Here is a 23,931-nt window from a genome sequence, read left to right on the forward strand (position 1 = left end):
CTCTAGGAAATTGAGAAACTAATCCCAGAATGCATTGCCTGTAATCCCATAATGCATTGCGGTACCTAGACTGATATGTACAGATAGCATCCCAAACAGGCAAAGTCCAGCACCGTCTCTTTATAAGGGCTGATTATTCCATGACACGCATGAGACAAAAATTTTACGCCGGTACGCCCACTGTGCGCCTGTTATGGCAAATTTTAAAATCAAAGTCTTGACATCTTTTGCATAAACACAAAGATGCGCAACACCATGCGTGATTTTTTTAAACATAAGCTAGAAATCATAAATCTTAGAACAAGTATGAGGCAGCAATACATGAAATTAAGTGCATAAGGAAAATATGAGAGAAGAATGACAAATTAACACTTTAACTTCTAACAATTCACAAATAGTTATCTGCAATTTGATCTATATATTTTCATTTTACATAATTTCTTGTTTAAAATATTTTCCACTAGTATTGTGGAAAAAGATTTCTTGAATGTTTAAAAAAAGAAAAGCATTGGGAATAAACGAGCACATTGACATCTTGCAAACTGCCTGAGAATATGTGCAAGCACTTATACACCCTCCGATGACTGTCTAGTCTGCGCTCCAGCTCTTTGCCTGAGAATACGTGCCGGTGCTTATGCACCCTCCAATGACTGCCTAGTCTGTGCTCCAGCTCTTGTTTATTTGGTTATGATATTTCTTTTCAGGTATAAGCTACACAAATGTTTTTTCAGAAATCATACAAGGCCCCCAGATGCGGCATGACTGAAAATACCCATCCCTGCAGATTTAAGAAGTATAAAGCAGATGCATTTCCAAGCATGCATTTATCATGCATGTTGATGTTTTGACTGCAATAATAATGGGAGTACGGAGTAACCAGAATTGTTTGCAGGAATGAGCCTGAATTATATGCAAGTGGATTTTTGCTAGGCATAACAGTACACACTATAATATTCTTCAGCCATATTCAACAAAATTCAAACAAACTTATTGATAAGATTGCCCAATTTTCACCCAAAGACCCCTACATTTTTTTGTAAATTTGGGTTATGAAGGCTAACTTGTTTATGGGGGAATATTTAAGGGTGGGCAGAAGGATAATCTACGACACTACCACTAGTCTTACTATTGATGCGACTTGGAAGAACAAGCACATTTTGCTCTTAAAATGTTTGGTTTTCAAACAAATATATTTTATCAATTTTATTTAAATTAAACACTTGAATCACACAATTGAGGCTTCACCCTTTAATGTCAGCCTTGTGTCAACTATAAATATTCAGGTCATATGCATGTCATTAACACTTTTTGGTAAATTTAAAAGAAAATAAGTAAAATAAATTATTCATCTGCCAGTCACTTCGGTAGAATCCAAAACCATGCAAAACCCAAAGCTGCACAACGGTGAGGCACTCCGCATGGGATTACTGGGTCCGCATCAATGTGGATTTATAAAATCCACATCTAGTGGACTCTATCTCAAATCAACCATTTTGCGTAAATGCATACTGAACTCCGCAACAGAAGCGCAGCTTACTAAAAGAGAGCGTACCATTACACACCCACTGCGTAGTACCGAATCACGTCACATCCGTTCAGTACGTATACAAGTCACGGAAGTAGAGTAGACGTTGATGCGCATTCATACGGATCTTCACTCCGGGCGTGTGGAGCACCCCGGTGCCACTTTTTTCCTCCCGCAAATTTGAAGCCTGAGGGGTTGCATTTAGGAGATGAAATTCAAAACTAAGGTAAAGAGGTAAATGTACAGAGCTGATAAATTTTCAAGATAGCATCCGTGTTGTTGTATACATAAATGCATTGGCATGGTGCTCAGAGCAGGTACTAGCTAGCGTTTTTACAGCCTCCGTTTTTCCTTTTTATCTTGGAGAATAAAATGAAAAGGGCAATATACAACATATAAATTTCTACATGTAGGTGAAATACAAATTTAACCATGTTATCAACACATTTTTCTATAGAATGCCATCAATTTGCCATGTAAAGTAATATCCACAACACACATTTTCAATGGCCTAAAGTGCAATATAAATTCAGTGCAATAATAAAATACATTGATAAAATGTTGAATGGTTGTAAATTATTTTCTGCTGACACTGCTTATGTAAAAACATATCATCCAGAAATAAAGTATTTCAAAATAAGGTTCGCCTGTACTTTTGTAGTCTGTAAAAATTAGAATCTCCAAAAAAGTCCCTCAATAAGATGGAAGACACACTTCATTTTGATCATTGCATATTCAGACAATGCCACTACTGGCTGCTTCTCCTACTCTAAACCATACCCACCTTTGGTCAAATTTGGTCAATTTGTGTTTTGTACCTCACATTGAGGCCTGACCAAAATGATCTGATTCCCAAGTTTTGAGTTAAATTGCACTAGGGTTTTGATATTAGAAGCAAAAATGTTTTTCACAATGGCCCAAAGAAAGGTATGGGTGGCAACCACCATGGGGATGAGGCTATCACTTTTGCATTTATTCATAACACCTAAATGGAACATAATTATTTCAGACCTACAAAATAACTGGGATTATTAAAATGAGGAAAATACCAGCTTTCTTGTGATGCCAAAATCTCCATTTTGATAGGATAAATTTGTCAAACCACTTTGAAGGGCCACATTACAAATAATAGTTCTAATATTTGACTTAATCTTAAAAATAGTATTTTTTGCGTATTTATTGAATTATCCCTAACATGTCAATGAATAAACCATAATAATCCCTCAAAAATGTATCTTCAAGCCCATTCAAAAAAACCTCCATCTGGCCATCCTAAAATGAAATTCAGAAAATAAAATATCCGCAGATTCAATAGATCTAAGATGCTATGCATTAGTCCGCTGCAGTGCCAAGTTACTGCTAACACTTTCACCATGACTGAACCTCACACTTCACATAGTCTTCATCCAAGATCCCAGATATTTAAACAGGTCGGTCGGGTGTTATCCACCCTATTTCTAGCTGATATTGGTGATATTTCTCTTTAAATTGTTGCAGGTGGTGGCTACGTTTTGCACCTAGCCTTTGTTCCTCTTTCCCACTTTGATTTGCAAATTGTAATCTTATAATTTGCTGTTATAAATTAATTTATTTGCTCATTTTCCTGACAATATTGGTGTCATTTCTCTTTTGAATTTTTTGTTTTGCCTTCCTGTCTTTAGTTCCTTTTCCCCATATTTTCATTTGCCAATTGCAATCTTATATGACGCTGTTATAAAAATATATTTTTGTTCGTTTTTCCGGTTTAACCCCATGAGAACTACCTGCCGATTGGCCAAAAAGAAGTTTTCATTATCAATTGGATCAATCGGCAACATTAGAATTTTCACCACACAAAAAAATTGGGGTGAATTATTTGCAAAACTCCATTCTGATTGGTGATTAAATTGAAAATATCATGTAATTGACCAATCAGAGGCAATGTTAGATCGGCAGGTAGTGCTCAGGAGGTTAATATTACCAGCATCTCACGATCTCATCTAAACGATCGAATGCAGAGATCTTCATCTTAATCAACCCTTAAAATATTCATAATTGTTCAGATCTGCTGCTAATTCTGTGCATAAATATCAAGCACTAGCAGTGCTTGAATATAAATGGTACATATACCTTCAATGCAGCAAGTGTTCTTAATTTAATGATGTATTCCTCCTAAACCAACATTAGCTATTTCAACATTTTGCTCATAATTAATCCAAGAAATAATAATCTATGCATCCATCTTCCTATATTACTCATCATTCACTCCTATAGTATACTGAGAAGTTTCATTTTATCCTGTAAATTAATTTCAAGCACCCAGTGCATTCAACCCACATCGTATCTATCCCTACACGGAGTTGCTTTACTGTTTGCTATACTTCATGTGCAATAGTAATCATTTTTCTGTGCAAATGTCATAAAAAATTTGCAGTTTGCATATTGATTTGAAAAATTGGTAATGAATATTTGATAATATTTTCACAATTTTCATCAAAAATTAAATTAGTCGTGCTAGGAATTTTCACAAAATCCAAAGCAACTAAGTCTAGATTATATCATTTTGGAGAAATAAAGACTTAACTAAAAACGATTTTTGTAGGAAAAAGAATAATAAGCAGCACTTTTCAGGTACCCAAGGATCTACAAATAGTGTTTGCTTTTCATTTTCATTTCAAGAATGAGAAAAAATAACATCACCAGGAAAGTGAGACCCGTATATACCTCCATGCAGGTGTAGATTACCAAAGTAAAGAAAAATGCACATGAAATGTAATATGTGGGAATCGAGAAAAAAATGGGTGTGTGAAAAAAATCGGCTGATGATGTTGTATGAGTTAGCACACACACGGCCGGCTTAGGTCAAGCAGGGGCGATCTATACCTCGGGGCAAGCATGCAATGGACAAGCTATATGGTCTGCATAATATGGAGAAATTTCTCCGGTCTGCAGGGACTCTACCTTGTGAAAACGATGCAGGAATGGGTGATTGTACCGACTGTTAAAATATTAAAGCTCTCGCTCTCCATCTTAATATTATGATGAATTACACTCGCAAAATTATTTTATGTATGTAGGAAAGGCTGACGTCGCATTGGCGCGCAGCATGGGATGTATCGTGTCTTTCTTATATTGTCACATGCAAACACAAAATTTGCGCAGCGAATTTGATTAGTCTAGGGAAAAAATGACAAATTGGATCAAATGGGTGTATCTTGTGGTTAGTGTTGATCAAATTGTATGCTTCTTTGCTTCTTAAAATCTTTGGTGAAATTTCATCATTGGATGATTGAATGAATTGATGGATGGACGAATTGGAAAAATGCTCCCTTAAAAACGATGTTTTGTTACATGTAATATTTAGCACTCATGATATTCAAGAATTTAACTTACACACACTCCAATACACAGCAGTAACGAGGATAAGTTTTCTGTGCACAGTGGATGTAGTAAATTTCTTTCAGCTATCATTCCAGTAAAGAAGCATTTTAGACAATGCAAACCATTCTTTTTGTTTATTTCTGCACAATGAAAAATTTGAGACTAGTTTTTTTTTAATTGAAGCATTTTTCTGTTTTTGTCACCTGTGAAGCCTAAATTTACCGCATCAACTTCCACTACACATGGCAAACTTAACCTCGTAACTAAGTTTATTAAGTTTGAAGCCCGATTTCCTGATTTGATATAAAGTTGTAATTAGTTAGATGGTTGGACTCCTCACACAACCTATGGACAGACTGGATTAGATTAGGTGCTGGCTGTCTTCCCAAAATTGTATTCAAAATATGAGATTTTTGCTTTAAAAATTTGGAAAAAAAAGCCAAAGCGCTATCCAAATATTATATGCTTTAGAACACTATATTTTTCAAAATATTTCTGTTTGTAAAATGGAAACGCAATATTTTAACATCATATGTTGGCAATTTACCGTCTGTCTGGTACAGAACATCCCAGACATGAAGTCCCCCATAACAAGGCATAAACTAAATTTACTTGAATTTCCGTCTACAACCACTCACAAAATTCAATTGAGAGGGGAAATAAAGGTGATTTTGTAGTTCAATGTCAGCACACTCCCGCCATATATGTAGGTACATTACATTACCACATAGGATCAATACCCACCTATGTATAGATATAGCACACCTGCCACGGCATGCAGCATGACCTATAAACTAATCATTGTTCAACATCCACAAACGCTGTAAGGTAGCAATTTAATCAAAAAGAGCAGTTTCTATGAGAAATTTTGTAACAACCTTGCAGACTATAACAAGCTAACAACTGTTAAATATTTACATACACAATAGAATGACAAATCAATGCTGGATATAGGGCCTAAAGTACAAACTTGGCAGCATTTTGGTATGACTGTATTTGAAATCATTGATTCACAATTGAAATCCTACGCTAAATGAAATTCTGAAATAGTGCAACATATCTTTTTCTGAAGAACCTTCCATTTCCCTAATTTTGCCAGCTCAAGAGTTTTTCAGAAATTTCTATCTACCAGTATTTATACGAGAAGCAGAAAATCGCTTTTCCACTTTTTATGCCATTACTGTTCCCGATGAATAAAAGGGCAAATTCAGCATATTTTAATTTTTAAAAAATCTACTTGATTAATTGATTTTTTCCCGATCATTTACCCCCAGATGAAATGAGGCACATTTTACTCAAAAGTTTTGCTGGCATATCTGTCAGGAGTATCTCCATTTATTTGTAAACCAGAATTGGATTTAACTTCAGCTTATCCAATAAAATGCGGACCCAAAGGGTACCGTTATAATACATCAAACTTGGCTTAACTTTCAAGAGAAAATTTCTCCAGAGAAGTTTACATACATTTATTGAGTCAATCCTTTAATATAAATTCCTTAGAAAAGTGCATATACATTAATCCTACTTTCCTGAAGCTGGAAACATTCAGGAAAGTAATCTGGATATTTGACATATTTCGTTCAACTTCTCATGCACTATTTCTCAAATTTATTAGTTACGAATTATTACTATTTGTAAACACTTATACAATTACCTATGGTGATCCAATTATTTTTATATAATTGGATTCAAGATTAAATTTGTGGCCCTGTCCCTTTTTTACCGCCACAATTTTTGACCTGGATAGTCTTTACTTTCCCCGTAAATACAGAGTCTGTTCCCCTCTACACACAGTGTTGGCTCACCCGTAAGATACGGGGCCCTCCCGGGAATTTCCCGAGCCAATTCCTAAATTACTCACCCGTAAGATACGGGGCCCTCCCGGTAATTTCCCGAGCCAATTCCTAAATTACTCACCCGTAAGATACGGGGCCCTCCCGGTAATTTCCCGAGCTCATGCCTACACTACTTACCCGTAAGGTACGGAGCCTCTCCGGAAACAAAGTGTGGCCCAACTTCTCACAGAGAAGTTAACCCCACTTAATTCCTTGTATAAGATACGGACCCTCCAGGGAATTTTCCCGGGCCCTTTTGCACACACACAAAGTGTGGCCCAATCTTATCTTATCATAGAGAAGTTAACCAAAATTAATTCCTTGTAAGATGCATAAATGAAATGCAATGAAGAATGAATGAATGAATGAATGAAAATGAATGAATTGAATACGGGGCCACCTTCTCAGAGAGAAGTTAACCCAAGTTAATTCCTTGTACAATACATTTTAAATGCATGAAAGAAATGAATGAATGAAAATGAATTAATGAATATGGGGCCCTCCAGGGTATTACCCCGAGCCCTTTTGCACACACGCAAGTGTGGCCCCACTTCTTGTCTCGCAAAAAGCGTTAACCCAAATTCCTCGTAAGCTACGGGGGCCCTCCAGGAATTTCCTCGGCCCCTTTGCACACATGCAAGTGTGGCCCAACTTCTCTTTTCGCATAAGTTAACCCAAATTAATTCCTCATAAGATACGGGCCCTCCGAAATTTCCTGGCCCACACACAAGTGTGGCCCAACTCCTCTTCTTGCAGAGAAGTTAACCCAAATTAATTTCATGTAAGATACGGGGCCCTCCAGGGTATTCTCAAGCCATTTCCACACTCGCCAAGTGTGGCCCAACTTTTAAAGAAGTTAACAACAATGTATTAACCGGCAATCTACAGAACCCTTTTTAAAGGGATTTCCTGAACACCTAGATCTGTATGTACCCAAATGTGGCCTAACCTCTCCAAGAGAAGTTAAAATGTGCATTTATTGAATCCTCTCCCTTGGTCAGCTTAACCGCCCTCTTCCTGGTAATTTGCCCATGCCCAGAAGCTACCATTAAAACGCAGACTGCAATACCCTTTAGGTCTATGTACCTCTATACCCGTACGATATGGATGCCTCCCCAGCCAACTAATGCTCCCAAGTGACTGTCTACAAAGGTATTGAATACTGGGATATGACCTAAATTTTTGGGTGTGGTGGGTGGGAAAATTTTCTTCACATTGGAGACACAACCTTCTCCTTCCATGACAGATAAACATGTGCCTTATCCCTGAACCACTGGCAGTGTCAGAAGGTTATTAACCACCTCCCATTGGCTACTTCAAACAATAGACCTTAAACCTCATTGGTCCTTATAATATAAAGCCATTACTAGGCAACCAATCAATAAATCAATAATACTGATTTGTCCAAGCACAAGCTATGGACCAGGGTTAGTCTCTTCCACAGGAGGTAAATTTGTTTATTGTATAAATACAATAAACTTTATTACCCCCAGATGAAATGAGGCACATTTTACTCAAAAGTTTTGCTGGCATATCTGTCAGGAGTATCTCCATTTATTTGTAAACCAGAATTGGATTTAACTTCAGCTTATCCAATAAAATGCGGACCCAAAGGGTACCGTTATAATACATCAAACTTGGCTTAACTTTTCAAGAGAAAATTTCTCCAGAGAAGTTTACATACATTTATTGAGTCAATCCTTTAATATAAATTCCTTAGAAAAGTGCATATACATTAATCCTACTTTCCTGAAGCTGGAAACATTCAGGAAAGTAATCTGGATATTTGACATATTTCGTTCAACTTCTCATGCACTATTTCTCAAATTTATTAGTTACGAATTATTACTATTTGTAAACACTTATACAATTACCTATGGTGATCCAATTATTTTTATATAATTGGATTCAAGATTAAATTTGTGGCCCTGTCCCTTTTTTACCGCCAAACAAATTTATGGCACAGAAATTTGCCCAACCCCCCCTTTTTTCTTTTTTTTTTTTGTTTCACTTGTGAATCTATAAGCCTCTTCATGAACCCTAGCTATCCTTTTTGACAGCTGAATTCCCCAGGCTTATTAACGCCGTTAAAAACCTTTACAGAATCACTTGAAAATGTGCGCCCTTGATGTCATTGACAAACGCAAGGATATTTTAGATAATTTATCTCAACTTTACAAGACACCTTTTGTGTAAGGAAGAGGTACGAGCTGCACCCAGTATATATTCCCTAATAATAGCCAAACCTGTGCCTATTTTTGTTTGTGCACCAATTTCCGAGTTTATCCTCCCCTACAACATATACTATACTTGTAGATTTTAGACTTCCTTGTTAAGGCTTTGGGCCTAAGAAAAACAATCGTGGTAGCAGCGGCTACTCTAAAACTCGAAAACTCCTCTATTATATTTTTGGGAGAAAAATTGAGAACGTAGGATGACCCCTGGCTTACTACCCCATGGCACCCTGGTGATTGAATTCCTCCTATTATGAAACCTAATTTCCCTGTGCACCCTTGCACATCGATACCTTTACCATACTGGCAAGTTGAAGGCTTGCGCAACAGCTTATCCTAAGCTTAATCACTGACGCCTCGCCTGAGCTGTGCGATCCACTCCTGATGACGTAACAAGCAAAATGCTGTTTTCGCCAATGCGCAGAAGGCACTCAATTGGACATATTTTTATTCACTAATTATAAATGTAGTTATGAAGTGAGCAGGCCGACTATTAATTAGCTGGGCAAATATTTCCAAATGTGCCCAGTACTACTGCCCAGGAAGTGAAGTAAAGTAAATTGACTCCGTAACAGTGATCGTTGTAAGGGCGTAGAGCACTCAATGTATAATAAAAGATAGAAATAGCAAGAACATACTAGCGAGTTGGGCTACCTGCGGTGCCTAACTCAATAATTACACACAATATGGCAACTTTGCTTTGGCTGCGAAGCCAACCCATTTTGCATACCAGTATCTACATATCTATCATTTGTTCCCAAAGAATGAGATTGTCGTACATTGTAACGATATAATTAATGGCATTCAATGGTCATATATATTGCTCAGACAACATCATATCATTGGCAAAAGCTAATGTTTTGAGGACAATGAAAATAAGACGTTTAAAATTGATATTCTGCAAAAGCCAACTTAAGCGATGAGTTCCTTCGAACAAGACAGATTTGACCTATAAAAAAGTTGACATCATGAAATGACTGTGCCTGCTTTGCCAAAAGGGACTATAAACATTCTCAATGCACATAACGTATACTGTTGTTGTTCACACAAATTTTTTTTTTTTTTTTTTTTTAAAGATACGGATAAATCAGCCGCTTCTTTTTCTTATATATTAGTCAATTGTGATATTACAATTCATATGTATATCAATATCATAATAAATATTTGGGCTAAAGATAAAAAAAAAAAAAATTAATTTCAGCGCGATCAATCTGAGACTAGCATATAAACCGTGTTAAGTCCACCAATTCGTGTACCTGATTTCCCTGTGCAATATTGCAATGCTATAGTTATTAGAGTTTCAGTTGGATGAAATATTACAAAGCCAACACATAGTAACAATACTGTGTGAGGCTTGTTTCCGAAATGAGAACAAAATAGTCTGCATATTGTTATACAGCATTGTTATGGTAAATAATATACCATACAACTCATTGTTGCAGCAACCATGTTGCTAATGTCAAACTTGTCAAAGTGATTGTGATTGTGTCACACAGGTATTAAATGAGAGTATGATATAGTGTCCGCTTCATTTACTTACGTAGTCAGCCGGCTACCTTGAAAATGAATTCGCTTCAAATTTAACGGGGACGAACCCGTTTAACTTCACCCACACAATTTCTCTTTTTCCAGGAGAAATATGCATAAAAAGTTGCAACAAGTGTCAACTTGTAATTTAATAATTATTCTCCTCGATAGAGATGAACTTGTTTTTGCAATAGACCTGCCCTTAATACATAATGTCCGCATTGTACACTGAAAGTGTTCCCGTCCCACTTTGTCTTGTCCTGCCATACGCTTGCTTCGGATATCATTAGATGTGGTCTAAATGGTCCAAATAATGTCCAGAACGTATTACATGTATATCATTCTTTATATCTTCCCGTCCACGTAGCCTCCATTATTAACTGCGACCACCAATATGTTGATTCAACCTGAAATAAATCAGAAAAAGAAAACAGAAACTGGGAAGCAACTTGTCGGTAAACCTTACCACTATGCAAAATTCCTATTTCATTTCTGCCGTGAATTGTTAACTTTCAATAGGATCATTCTCCAAGCCTCATGAATACCAACATTGAATGACCTCCCATTGATCTCCCAAATGACTACTTCACTTGATGTTACTGCCCAAATCCTGCCGCTTTCCCCATTTCCCCTGTCTTACATGTACGTACTAGACTCCATATGACCTTGAGTAAACTTGAACATTTTTAACCTCCTATGCTACGTACCTCTTTTTACCAAGCTCCGTAAACACCCGATACTATTATCTATTGCCTGAATCTGCTGGAACCCCTTTTATCGAAAGTTGCGTGACCATCTGACCTTTATACAATGTCTTCAGGTGACCCTGATAAGCCTGACCTGACCCAAGAAATTGTGACTTTGACTGCTCCTCCCTTTCCCCAAGTTCCATGAAAAACTCCTTGAGCTTCTTATGTTGCCCTCCAATTACCTCAAATTCCAATCCCATATTTTTCAACAATCCATACCTTCTGACCTACATTATGACCTTGAACTTCTTAACCATAAATGCTCAGAAAAGAAAGGCTCATGCTTCCCTGACTGAACAAAATCCTTAAGGAGGAGTGAAGCACCACAAACTTCAAAAGTCATAAAATGAAATGTCACATGCAATTGTTAACCAGCTCTGCAAAAATCCAACAGTCGGATAACGGTGGGACAACCTATGGCGATCTGACCTGAATAACCCCAAACTAACCCTAACCAAATTTCATGAACCTACTAAAATTTATACCAGTTTGACCCTGATGAACCCAGATTTACCTTGACGTTTTTTGTTTTGTTTTTTTTTTGTTTTGTTTTTGTTTTGTTGTTTTTTTTCGTGTTTTTTTTCTTTTTTTTTCCAGTTTCCGTGGTCACCCCCCAAATTTCATGAACCAACGACCCTCCATGGTGTTTGACCCCTAATGATCTCCCGTTGACCTTGACCTCTGTTTGCCCTGTTGGGTGTTCACTCTGCAAATTTATTTTGAATTCATTCAAAAAAGGGAAAAAATCTCCCCTTTAATTGAAAAAGGGTATTTATATGATATCGCATGCCCCTGTCGATCTTATGAATGCATCTACATGTAATTACCTATACATTCACTAATTTGATAATGTGGCAGTGGCACCCCTTTTACATTTTTCCTTGCCCAGTTCTCCAAAACCCTGGCTCCAAGGCATCCCTTTAATTGAAGGCACAACTTCACCCTAGCCAAAATGTTTGATTACCAAACCAATATAAAATTTTAATTACTATATGGTCTGGGTGCTTAGTCAAGTAGTTCATTGTCTGATATATTCTCTCTACCTGACAATATGAATTATTCATGCCGCAAATAATTTGCCCAATATTTTATTGTTATCCGATTAATTTTTTTTTTTTTCCAAGCCAAACTGTCATGATCACATCCTGGGTTGATTGCCTGACAAATTCTCCCTACCTGACACACACTATGACTTAATATTCATGCTCCCAATAATTTGGCCGGTATATTTTATTTGAGATCTCATTCAAATTTTTGATCCAGTGGATCACATGATTGCAACAAATTAAATATTCCTGAATTCTGACAGAACAATTATCACATCAGCAGTGGCACCTGCACCCTTTTTAATTTTGCCACGCCCATGTTTTCCAAGGCCCCTCCCTAGCCAATTCGATTACCGGTACCCAACCAAATTTCCCTACCTAAACCATCCAAATTATTCAGGATACTAATCGTCCAATTTTATTTTATTTTACTTATTTATTTATTTTTTTTATATATATTTTTTTCCATTCATGATAATATTTATCTCTCGTACACAAAGTAAAACGATGTTATGATCACATGATCGCAACTAATTAATCACTCATGAATTTGAAATTGATCAAGAGTAGGGCATACTTATTTCAGCAACTTCGCAAGTAGTGGAGTGTCAGAACTCGATAGAGTCCATGTTTATAATTAATTTTAACTTTACTTAAAATTTGCTCACCCCGTTTCTACGTCCATGTCCAAGCAAGTATCCATAATATAAGTACATAATCACAGTTGTTTCACCGGTGTTTGCCCAGCTGGTCTTCCCAAATTGCAATACTTGATCCCAACACACAGATTTCGCCATCATCAGACCATGATCGACAAATCGATCCATGCATTGCTGTGACTCGCTGCTAGCTGCTGCACGGATGCTCGACTGGGGTTTCATTTACACCTCCATATAATTCCATTTCTGCTGAAAGATTCAGCATTCGGTAATTAACAGCCTTGACTGCTGCAGACTTAACTGGATGAGCGATGTCTTGCCTTCCCGATCAGTTCAAAATTCTGCACCTCTAAATTTCAAAAATCCATCAAGGTGCTAAATATTTTGTATTCCCATGACGGCTGCCATTCCTGTCATCAGTGTTTCTAGACACTAGTTGCCGACATATTTTGCGATCATGCTTCCTTCGTTCAGAATAATTTATAGCTATTTCTAACTACCTCTGATTATATCATGTTATAAAAGCAAATACTATTTCTTTGAAAAGAATAAGTTTTCCCTTTCATGGAAATAATTCTGTGTTAAAAAATTTTCTTCACATTGGAGACACAACCTTCTCCTTCCATGACAGATAAACATGTGCCTTATCCCTGAACCACTGGCAGTGTCAGAAGGTTATTAACCACCTCCCATTGGCTACTTCAAACAATAGACCTTAAACCTCATTGGTCCTTATAATATAAAGCCATTACTAGGCAACCAATCAATAAATCAATAATACTGATTTGTCCAAGCACAAGCTATGGACCAGGGTTAGTCTCTTCCACAGGAGGTAAATTTGTTTATTGTATAAATACAATAAACTTTATAACATTTTTTTTTAAACGCACACACTCTGAAAGCCAACCGCTCCTTAATTTTTTTATTTGATTTGAGTTTATTTAGCATATCATCATAAGCTTTTGTAAAAGCTTTCTTCCCCTTGTTTTATTTTTACCCAAGTATACCGCTTGTTTAACCTGATCTTGGCATTCTTGGCAAATTTCATTGTAAATCCTTATAATTAGTCTTGCTAATTTTGTTAGTCTTGCTAAGATCATGCTAAGATCTTGCTAAGACCATGCTTATTTTTCTCCAGAATTAATATTTAGAATGCACAAGAACAGGCTATAACAGTAATGCGGTTGAAAAGCCATTAACATAGCTATATAAAACCACTATGCTTCAAATCAGATTATTTCCGCTATTTTGATATGCTAAATAACGCATTTATGTATATTTTACACAGCCGACGATCCCTTCACCATCTAAGATTGAAATTACACAAAATGGTAGAAGTGGAAGTCCCACACCAGAGCACTTAATTTGATTTTGCTGGTTCTTGAGGCCCTTGGGTACTAAGCTGGAATACGAGGATGTTCACACTTGGTTAAACATTGAGGTGTCAAAATTATTAGTCAGAAAATCAACTTTGATTTGTCCAATATTACATTCAAGTTATGGCGGAAATGGGAAGCAATACAAGAAATGTACACACTTAAGGTAATACACTATTTTAAAGTGTTGCGATTTGGTAGTTCACAACATCTTGCGAATGGTAATGAGCTTTGGCAAAAATTGCATTGCTCATTTCCTTATGCGTGCTAGAGAAGAATTCAAATATCACAGAAATAATTTTGTAGGTCCTGTGGTTCTTGAGTTATGTTGTAAAGAGGGCTGAAACAACAACATTTTTGTAAAATGTACATAACTCATTAACAACAATAAATTAAGCAAGTTTTCAAATTATATAATTTGTAGAATGAACCTTTGCAAAACATCAAGGTGTTATTTGTCAATAATTTATTAATCTAGAGAATGAAAATCGATTTTTTTGGTTGCTTCGACCAACAACTCCTCGTCTACCCTTAAACTTGCAATTTGTTTAATAATAGAGTGAATAAAGGCACTGGAAGCATTCATATGGCATCATTTCTAATATAATGTCTTGTCTGTTAGAAGCACAACGACTTGAACGGTAATACTACATATACCATTAGCCGCAAAAATCGAAACCTGGAAGTCTGCCATAATCCCAAGAGTTTCTAACCTCAGAGGTTCCGCATCCTGTGAATCCACCCACAGCAAGCCTAAGCCTTAGAGATATTAAATGGAGTGCTAGATGTGTTCTAACATCATCTTATTTTTTCTTAGCGAAATTTATGCTAGGCTAAACCTCAGTGTCGCCATTATGCCTGTGAATATATTTACTGGTGGAGGGATGCAATATAATTCACCCTGAAACCACTGCATTTGTTTTTGTTCAGTGTATAGCGATGAAGAAGAAAGAAATAGTAATGAGAGAAAACAGAGCAGGAGAAAACAGACAGATAGAGACAGAGACTGCAAGGAAAAAGACAGACAGACAGACAAAGAGGGTTTGAGAGGTCAAGAGGAAGAGATTAACAGAGACACAGAAGAGAACGAGTGAAAGAGAAAACAGAGACAGTGAAAGTGAAAACAGAGACAAAGTGAAAGAGAAAACCGAGACAGAGAGAAAGAGAAAAGGAAAGAGAAAAACTTGAAAAGGAAAGAAAACGCAAAGAAAGGAAACAAGAGGGAAAGAAAGGGAACATGAGGGAAACAGAGAAAGGAAACAGGGAGAGAGGAAGAACAGCACTAAAGAAGAAATGCTAAGACAAAGAAATAATGAGGAACAATGATAAAGTTTAGAAAGGCAGAGATGTGCTATGGAAAGAGTCGGGAAGAGAACAAATAGCAATCAGAGGACAGAGCAAGGAAATTGGCAGGCCTGGAAAATATGTTTATTTCCTGGCAAGATAAATAAATTTCCCTCCAACTTTGCAGGATTTCCCAGAAAATTATCCAGAAAAGCAAAATTTCCCTCCAAATTACCAAGTTTCCTGGCAATTTGTTCAAGGCCTGGAAATCAGTTTTGAATAATCTTAGCATTTATCTCCACAATGTGCTTAAATTTGGTCGCAAGATCAGGATCAGCAGACAGACTAGTAATTAATATCCTGAACTTCCTTCCCTCAGTTTTGAATAATCTTCATATTTGTCTCCACATTTTTGCTTAAAATTTAGTCAAAAGATCGGGGCAAACTATCACATTATCTTGAACCTCCTCTCTTGAACCTCCACTCTATGAGCACTTCATCCCACTTTGCAATATTTTCTATCACCTCTGCAGAATATTTATTAAGCTTCATAACACTTTCTATGAGGCGCAAGAAAATAGCTACATCTAATGTCTTATTTTCAACTCCCCTGTCAGGGCTGCATGCTTTTATGTGCTGGTCTATATGTGAAACACATTTTAATTATGTTGCTTTGAACACTTATAATACTAGAATGTATTTTTCTTAAAAATTCTAGGCGTTTTCATCCTACCAATCAAAAAAGTTTAACTGTTTATTTGGTCATCTTTCATAAAAGGCTCAGTTGAACTTGGAAGTGGAATTTCTGTTTTCAAATTGAAGTTGTTTTGATCACATGCTTTCAGTACCACCAGCAGTCACAACAAGTGAAGAAGTGAACTTAGATGAGTCACTAAATTTCTGAGTAAGTTTTCAAAAGCTTAAAAATACCAAAATTACTTTGAATGCATGCGTTTTCATCTTGTGGTGATTTGCTTAATGGGTAGCCAAGTAAAAATTTATATGCCAACAAAAGAATTTGCTTTTGTTTAATTATGGGTGACTCTAAACTGGAGGTGATTCGCATTCCTGGGAAACATTTTAATATGATCTCCTTTTGTTATTGCAGATATGGCATTGTGTCATGAGCACTCTACATGTACATGGGATCACGCCACAAGGGCCCTACACACGCACGCACCCCTGCACCATAACACACTTACAAGAAACATGTTTATTACGCGAATATTCCCAGAATGCGGATTCCAGTGCCGTGCATACACTTTCTATTATGGATGCGCATCCAGAAGATCACATTGATATGTTTCAATGCGGATCATGCTCTCATGTGAAGTCACCCAATATCACAAAAATTTACAAAACAAAATAACAAGACATTGATTATGACGTACTGTGAATGGTGATGTTGGACTCCTTGTTGGCTATATACAGTCTGATAGCTTCTTCCAATTCCTCCTGGGATGAAATCGTACAAGGATCACCTGAAATAAAACAGAAAAAGATAACACACTTGTCAACATAGCTATGTAATATGGGGTATTTTTGCTGGGGTACTTTATTGCGAATGTTATGGTTTTGAACCCTTTTCTCAGACCAGTGTCATAATTCTGTTCTTGTGGAAAATTGAGCTAGCTTGAATTACTGCTTATTGCACCACTCTTGCTTATTTCTGGTGGTTTTTCCGAACCATTCCATATCCTCTTGCCCCACTCTACCCGTAAAAAACTTTGAGGGAGCAAATCCTGGCTACGATGGTTATTCTATACAAGCTGGTTAGGGTACTGTGCCTATATAGCTGCATCTCTTGGTTATTCTAAATGTATTTTAAGGTGTCTTTTGGACCAAAACAGTCATTGCTTTAAACTAGTGTAACTAGTCTACACAAATCTTCAACCTTTTTCGTTTTTGCAGGGTCTTAACTTTCCAGGTTCCAGGTCCCTCCACTCAAGTCAAAATGAAAGATGAATTCAGATGCGCAAGCATGTCCATTTCTACACTTCTCCGAGTTACAAATCACACAGGAGATTAACATTCGCATAAATAACTAATTGCACTTCTCCAATAACACTGGGTTAGCGTTCAAATCACTCAATTATTCATGCAATTTTGGAACAAAATATTAATCGGAATCTAAATTTTTAATAGAATGTTGAGCAAATTCAACATGCTGTCAAGGTGCTGGGATCCTTCACCCTTGGTAAGCTGCTCAGTCAGCATCTCGTCCTGCTACAAGATTTTGACATTTTTTTAACTCTCAACTTTGCTACATTATAATATTATTATAGGAACAAGGTTTAATCTGGGATTAATTTAACCCATCCCTTAGCATCCAAAAATATGTTTACATTTTTTAACCATATGTGGTGCATAACTACTAGATTTTAAGCTCAAAACCAAGCCCATGGTTTGTGAAAAATTTGCTAAAAAAATAACGAATAAATCTGAAATTTTTCTAGCTTTTTGAGAAAATTTTGAAAAAAAAAATCCCATTTCTAAATTAGTTTTTTGTAAATTGTAATGTAAATTAAGTAAATACAAAAAAAACCTGATACTGTATCACATATATCCTATACCCCCACCTTTTCACCAAGAACCCCAGGTCCAGTCCTACTTCACACTTAAACTTGCTCGAGTCCCATTTCAAATGGCCTCCTCCCAATAGGGAAATAGCAATTAGTCCTCTAAAAATCTTCAAAATTGGTATCTCAAGTCTTATTTTTTCACTGTGAGCAAATAAAACCCTCATTTCCGATAACACAGGTCAAAACCCTTCATTCAAGAATCATAGCTCTGTAATGTTGACCTCAAGTTGAGGAGTATGAGGTTTTGTACCTAATACATTCACAGGTTGTTTTTAGGCATATAATTATATTGGGATTGTGAACTGTGTCCTCACAGATGAGCATGTTTAATATCCTAGCATCTAAAGATGAAGAGGTTGTGGGTTCAAATCCTAGCAAGGGAAATGGCCTTTCTTCTATAAACATGCCGTCATCTTCTTTCAGAGAAGGACAAAATTAACATTCTTATTCACATAATATGAACTAGATATTTTGTATATCTCATAACACTACTATTACTCATCCCTCAACTGTATACACCATAAATTTGTAACCAGAAGATGTTGAGACCTTTCTTTTCTCCAAGATGGCACCAGAGCCGTCATCAACAAATCACCCCAGCATGTTGAAGACACTCTGCACATTAATTGTTAATTACCCGTTTCCACTTGCTCACACACATCTTCCCTATCACTTTTGCTCGTTACAGCGCTATAATACTCTCAACCTAACATGGTGCATGAATCCACGTCAACAAAATAATGATTGCTGCTTGATAGTCTGACGTATTCACCACAATCTATAGTTCTTCAACGTTCAAAAGCATATTATTTCATGAACTGCTGGGCTAGTCTGTCCTCCAAAATGGAGTTTCTGTTTGGGCAATTATATGTGTTATACTTAAGGTTATTAATTATTTTAAACTGTTGTGATTTGGTAGTTCACAGCATCTTACGAATGGTAGTGAGCTTTGGCAAAAACTGCATTGCTCAATTCATAGCGACCGTGTAGAAGAATATAAATATCACAGATACACTTTTATAGGTGCTGCGGTTCTTGAGTTACATTGTAAAGAGGGCTGAAACAACAACACTTTTGTAAAACGTACATAACTCATTAACAACAATAAATTAAGCAAGTTTGCAAAGTATATGATTTGTAGAATGAACTTTTGCAAAACATCAAGGTGTTAATTTTCAATAATATATTGATATAGATAATGAAAATCCATTTTTAATGTTGCTTCGACCAACAATACCTCGTCTACCCTTAAGGGGCAAGCTCATGCCAAAGCGCCCATCTCTTTTTCCTTGGCATACCGGTACCCACAACTAGATGGAGAAAGACAATAGAGGTCAAGAGCTAAGTATACAATACGATGGCACTGACGGGGTTCGAACCCGCAACCTTTCAATAATGAGTCAAGGCTCACACTTGCCGCTTGTGTCACTGTACCGGGCGTGTCCATTAATGAAATTCTACTTGTAAACACTGCATGTTTTACTTTTCTTGAAAAGACTAAAGCAGACACAAATTTGAAGAAATTGTTTTCAAAACTTGTAAAATATGACATGGAGTGCTTCTTACCGTCTTCATCCACCCATTTCATAGTAAATTCTTGGTCTTCTTGGAAACTGCATACCTCCCTCATGTCGGCATACAGATCGTCGATGGTGACCTCTGGGTTGATGGAGATACATAGTATGTCTCTGTAAAGATACAAGAAATACACAGGAACATTAGAAGAATGTTGCATGAATAATTTAGTGATAATACCGAGAAGAAGCTGATCTCAGGCAAGCCATCCTTGATAACTAGGAAGAACCAAGGCATCCCAAGTTTGTGCATGTCTGCATAAGGTTGTGTATGTATGTGACGTATGCGGATATTTACTGTGTACGTGTATACATTCATGTACCGTGATGTACGCATTGAAGTCGCACGTATATGTGTGTGCAAATGTTTGCCATGTATACAGGTGTGTCCATAGCATTTGTACAATGTATACTGCACAATGTTTCTAAGCACTTAGAATCACAGAATGTCATGCAGTTCTTTCTGCTACCACTCCATGTAGAGCTGACTGTATCAACAATGTGCTGTATGGATGATGGATTCCCCATCAGAATTCTTCAGAGTCAAAAGTCAAAAGTTTAACCCATCAGTTAACTCATCTTACAATACCCTGTAAGAGCGCCCTTATCGTCGTAACCATGACAACGATTCAAAAACACACATTAGCACTAAAACCTATGGCAACAGAAACTCAAATCTGGTAAAAATAACACATTTCCAGATGCCAATAATACTAATGGCAGTCACACTGATTTCCATACAATGCATCTAAACTGTTATTACAGAACATTAATTTTGCATGAGTAGTATTAAATAGATACACAGAAAGAATTCAGATATTTTCCCATAAAAATTAGTACAGAAATCATGTACACATCATTAGATGTGCAACCTTTTGTAACCTCTAGTGGTCCCCAGGGGTCAAATCCAAAATGGCTCCACACCTTTGGACCAGGTACATCAGGTGTGGAAACTCTCATACATTTATCACAAAGTACACAATTCTCCCAGTATTTCAAGCTTAGCCACTGTACTATAAGCTTTCTTGGTCTTTCTCCCTAAATTTGCACCATAATTTTAGCTGAACCCTGAGATGACCAAAAGATGACCTGCCATTTTACAAAAAGTTTGACCAACCCCAATCACAACAGCCTTTCCTAAAATCAGCATGACGACCCTAGAATGGTTTCATTACCTTTGGCAAAATCCTGCATTCACAAATCACAAATTCTGATCTTGTGAATTCACATCAAGTTGTGTTACTCAAACAAAGGAGCCAAGTTCATAGGTTCATACACATAATACAGAGGTCAGTGAACCGTGTCTGGGAGAGCCCTATTCATGCTATTTTGTTCCCTTCACTGAAAAGAATACTAGTTCATAGGCATGCAATTCACTCTTCACAAAATTATATACCCCTTCGGCTTCAGACTTTGTCAAGCAACTGATGCCATGTGCATATGAAATACAGCCATTCATGATATTTCACAGGGTAACGCTGTGCCCCATACCTATAAACCAGTATCCTATTCCACCTTTACATTTTGTACCTATCACTAGGATCCACAACATGCTCATCCATCAATGCGCAGTTCTTTAACCCCAACACATTTGTACATTCATTGAATGACCGTAGAAAATTTGGGTACAAAAACTCATACTCTGCAACTTGAGGTCAAATTTTGCACTAAGAGTGTTTAATTGAGGTTATTGAACTATGCCATTGGGATGAGGCCATTGTAGTGTATAGTCTGTGAACAATATTCTACTGAGATATTATGAAAGAAAATGGTGCAGTCATGTTTCACCTTCAATTCCCCCATCGTCCCAAGTGAATCCACTCACGACACACCCATATCAAAAATCTCATTACGCGATGTGAAAACTGTTCTTGCTGGAGGAAAATTTATGTATGCTTAATTAATTTTTCAAATGGCTGCTTAAAGAAATAAAGATTATCATTCATTATTCATGATCATGTCCATGATGTATCTTAATCGCTGATGCCGAGGAAGCATGATGCATAAAAAGCGCCTCATAAAAGTATAGCATTAATTCCTGCAATACTGCCTAATTGCACTTTAATTGCATACACGATTACACAGAATTTAATTTCATGAGGTTATTAAGAGATTTAAAAGTCGGAATAATTAAATTTGAATTCTATTTTATATGACCTTCCTTTCTTTTAAATAATGCATGCCTTTTATTACATTTTAATATCATTAATTTTAATATCATTAAAATTTATTGGTTTGCAATACTAGGTTTCTTCTCATTCACAAAATTGATTTACAAATATGAAACATTTGGTAGTAGTTCATTGATCCCATTGATTCTACGTATGTGTTCAGTTCAAGAAAACCACATTAAATAGCTGCCCAATGCTATATTGTTAGAGTTACAATGTAGCACTTAGTTAAAAGCACTTGGTAAAAACTTGAAAGTAAAAAAGGCAGCTATTATGTGTTCAGTGCAAGAAAACCACACTAAATAGCTGCCCAGTGCTATATTGTAAGAATTAGCATGTTAAGCACTTGGTAAAAACTTGAAAGTTAAAAAGGCAGCTATTACAGATGGGTACTTATGAGTATGTGTTCAGTGCAAGAAAAACCCACTTGCAATAGCTGCCAGGTGCGTTATTGTCAGAGTTAGCATGTTAAGCACTTGGTAAAAACTTGAAAGTAAAAAAGGCAGCTATTTCGATGGGTATTTCTTGTCTCAAACTCTTAAAATGTACATGTGTATACAGCATCATGGTACAAAAAAATTTTAGTGACAGAACATCGCTGGCAGGAAAAGAATCTTGATCATGGGCCGGGTCGAGTTCAGAGCCTGGCAAACAAAATATTGTCATGTTTCATTGTGAGGTCTCACAGCTAAAATTATGAATACGATGAAACTCTATAAGGATGCAACTGTCTTGGTGCATTAAAGTTGACATTTTTTGCTTACATAATATTTGAATTACTTACATAAATACTTCAAAAATAAAGTAAATTCATAAAATGTTCTTCCAGTTTATGCACTGAAATGTAAATTCTCAAAAATCTATATGAAATTGAACCTAATTTGAATCTGTACAACGTGCAAAAATTAAAATGTGTGAAAATTATCACTTTTGGTAGAGTAATGCAATACCAGGATGGTGAAACAGTAGATTTTCTCTCTGGATCCATGGGATAACAGAGATGGATGACTCGCTAGTATAGCAGATACTGATATTAATATTGCACTTCCATAACAAGCAAATGATTTCTAACCCTTATGGATATTTTCTTTGAAATTTACTGCTCTTAGCTTTAGTACGGTGACTGAATTTAGATTTCATATTAATAAAACAAGAAGCTTCAAATTTGTAAAATTAAATGTCCTTGAAATTATCTATCTTTCTTTTTATTCATTTTTTTCATTTCATTCTTTTACCTTTACATTTTTTCACATTTATTGACATAGAATCTCCTGGATTCTCCCGCTTTTTACAAAATGTCACAAAAATATATTTCAAAGTATGTGGGAGTCGATGCCGAATGTCAAATTAAACAGACATGAGGGCTACATAATGAGAAGGAAGACGCAAACTGCTTGCAGATATTTTCCTTTTCTGTCAATGCCCTTGGATATTATATAAAGCGACTGAATGAAGCTTTTATTTTTAAACTGAACAGAAAGCTATAAATCATTTACATTTTCTGTGCTGCTATATATTAAATTGGAGTATACTACAGTGTGGATTTATGCATGATCCATGATTAATCGAATACGGTGGATAAAAATCACATGGATAAAATATGAAACTGAAGTATTATGAATAATCATTCACTGTAAAACTATACTTTTTGTTACATAAAACTATCTTGATAAACAAAACATGTACTAGAGACTGCATTTCATTTGCATCGATTTCTCCATCTAGATACTTTAAAACCAATTGAAATATCATGAAGTAACACACCCAAATACATCCACATGAAAATATCTAAATTAAAATTTACACAAAAAACATTCCATTTGAACATATTATCTATCCATGTAATACAATTTTGAATTTACACATATTAAACTTGCCAAATGTTTACCTTGATCAGGAAGAATGCTGAAAGCTCCTTTCCCTATTGAATCAAACCATTTCAAATACTTGGTGTAGACAATTTCACAATGATCAAACATAATGGAAATGTTCAACCATGCACTGCAGAA

The 23,931-nt window shown here is 36.3% G+C and overlaps 1 protein-coding gene across 5 annotated transcripts in view; it reads right to left on the minus strand.

Moving 5' to 3' along the window:
- LOC140156748 (protein kinase C iota type-like) overlaps positions 1–23,931 on the minus strand; it is a 135,428-nt gene that overhangs the window by 46,306 nt on the left and 65,191 nt on the right. For all 5 annotated transcript variants that reach the window (XM_072179699.1, XM_072179700.1, XM_072179698.1 and 2 more), the window contains 2 exons: positions 19,744–19,865; positions 16,987–17,076 (listed from right to left, as the gene is read on the minus strand). In XM_072179699.1, coding sequence (XP_072035800.1) covers positions 16,987–17,076; positions 19,744–19,865 — 212 coding nt within the window. The remainder of the gene's footprint in view (positions 1–16,986; positions 17,077–19,743; positions 19,866–23,931) is intronic.

The sequence above is a fragment of the Amphiura filiformis genome, chromosome 7 (genome assembly GCF_039555335.1).
Source record: "Amphiura filiformis chromosome 7, Afil_fr2py, whole genome shotgun sequence".
In the NCBI taxonomy this organism is placed as follows: Eukaryota; Metazoa; Echinodermata; class Ophiuroidea; order Amphilepidida; family Amphiuridae; genus Amphiura; species Amphiura filiformis.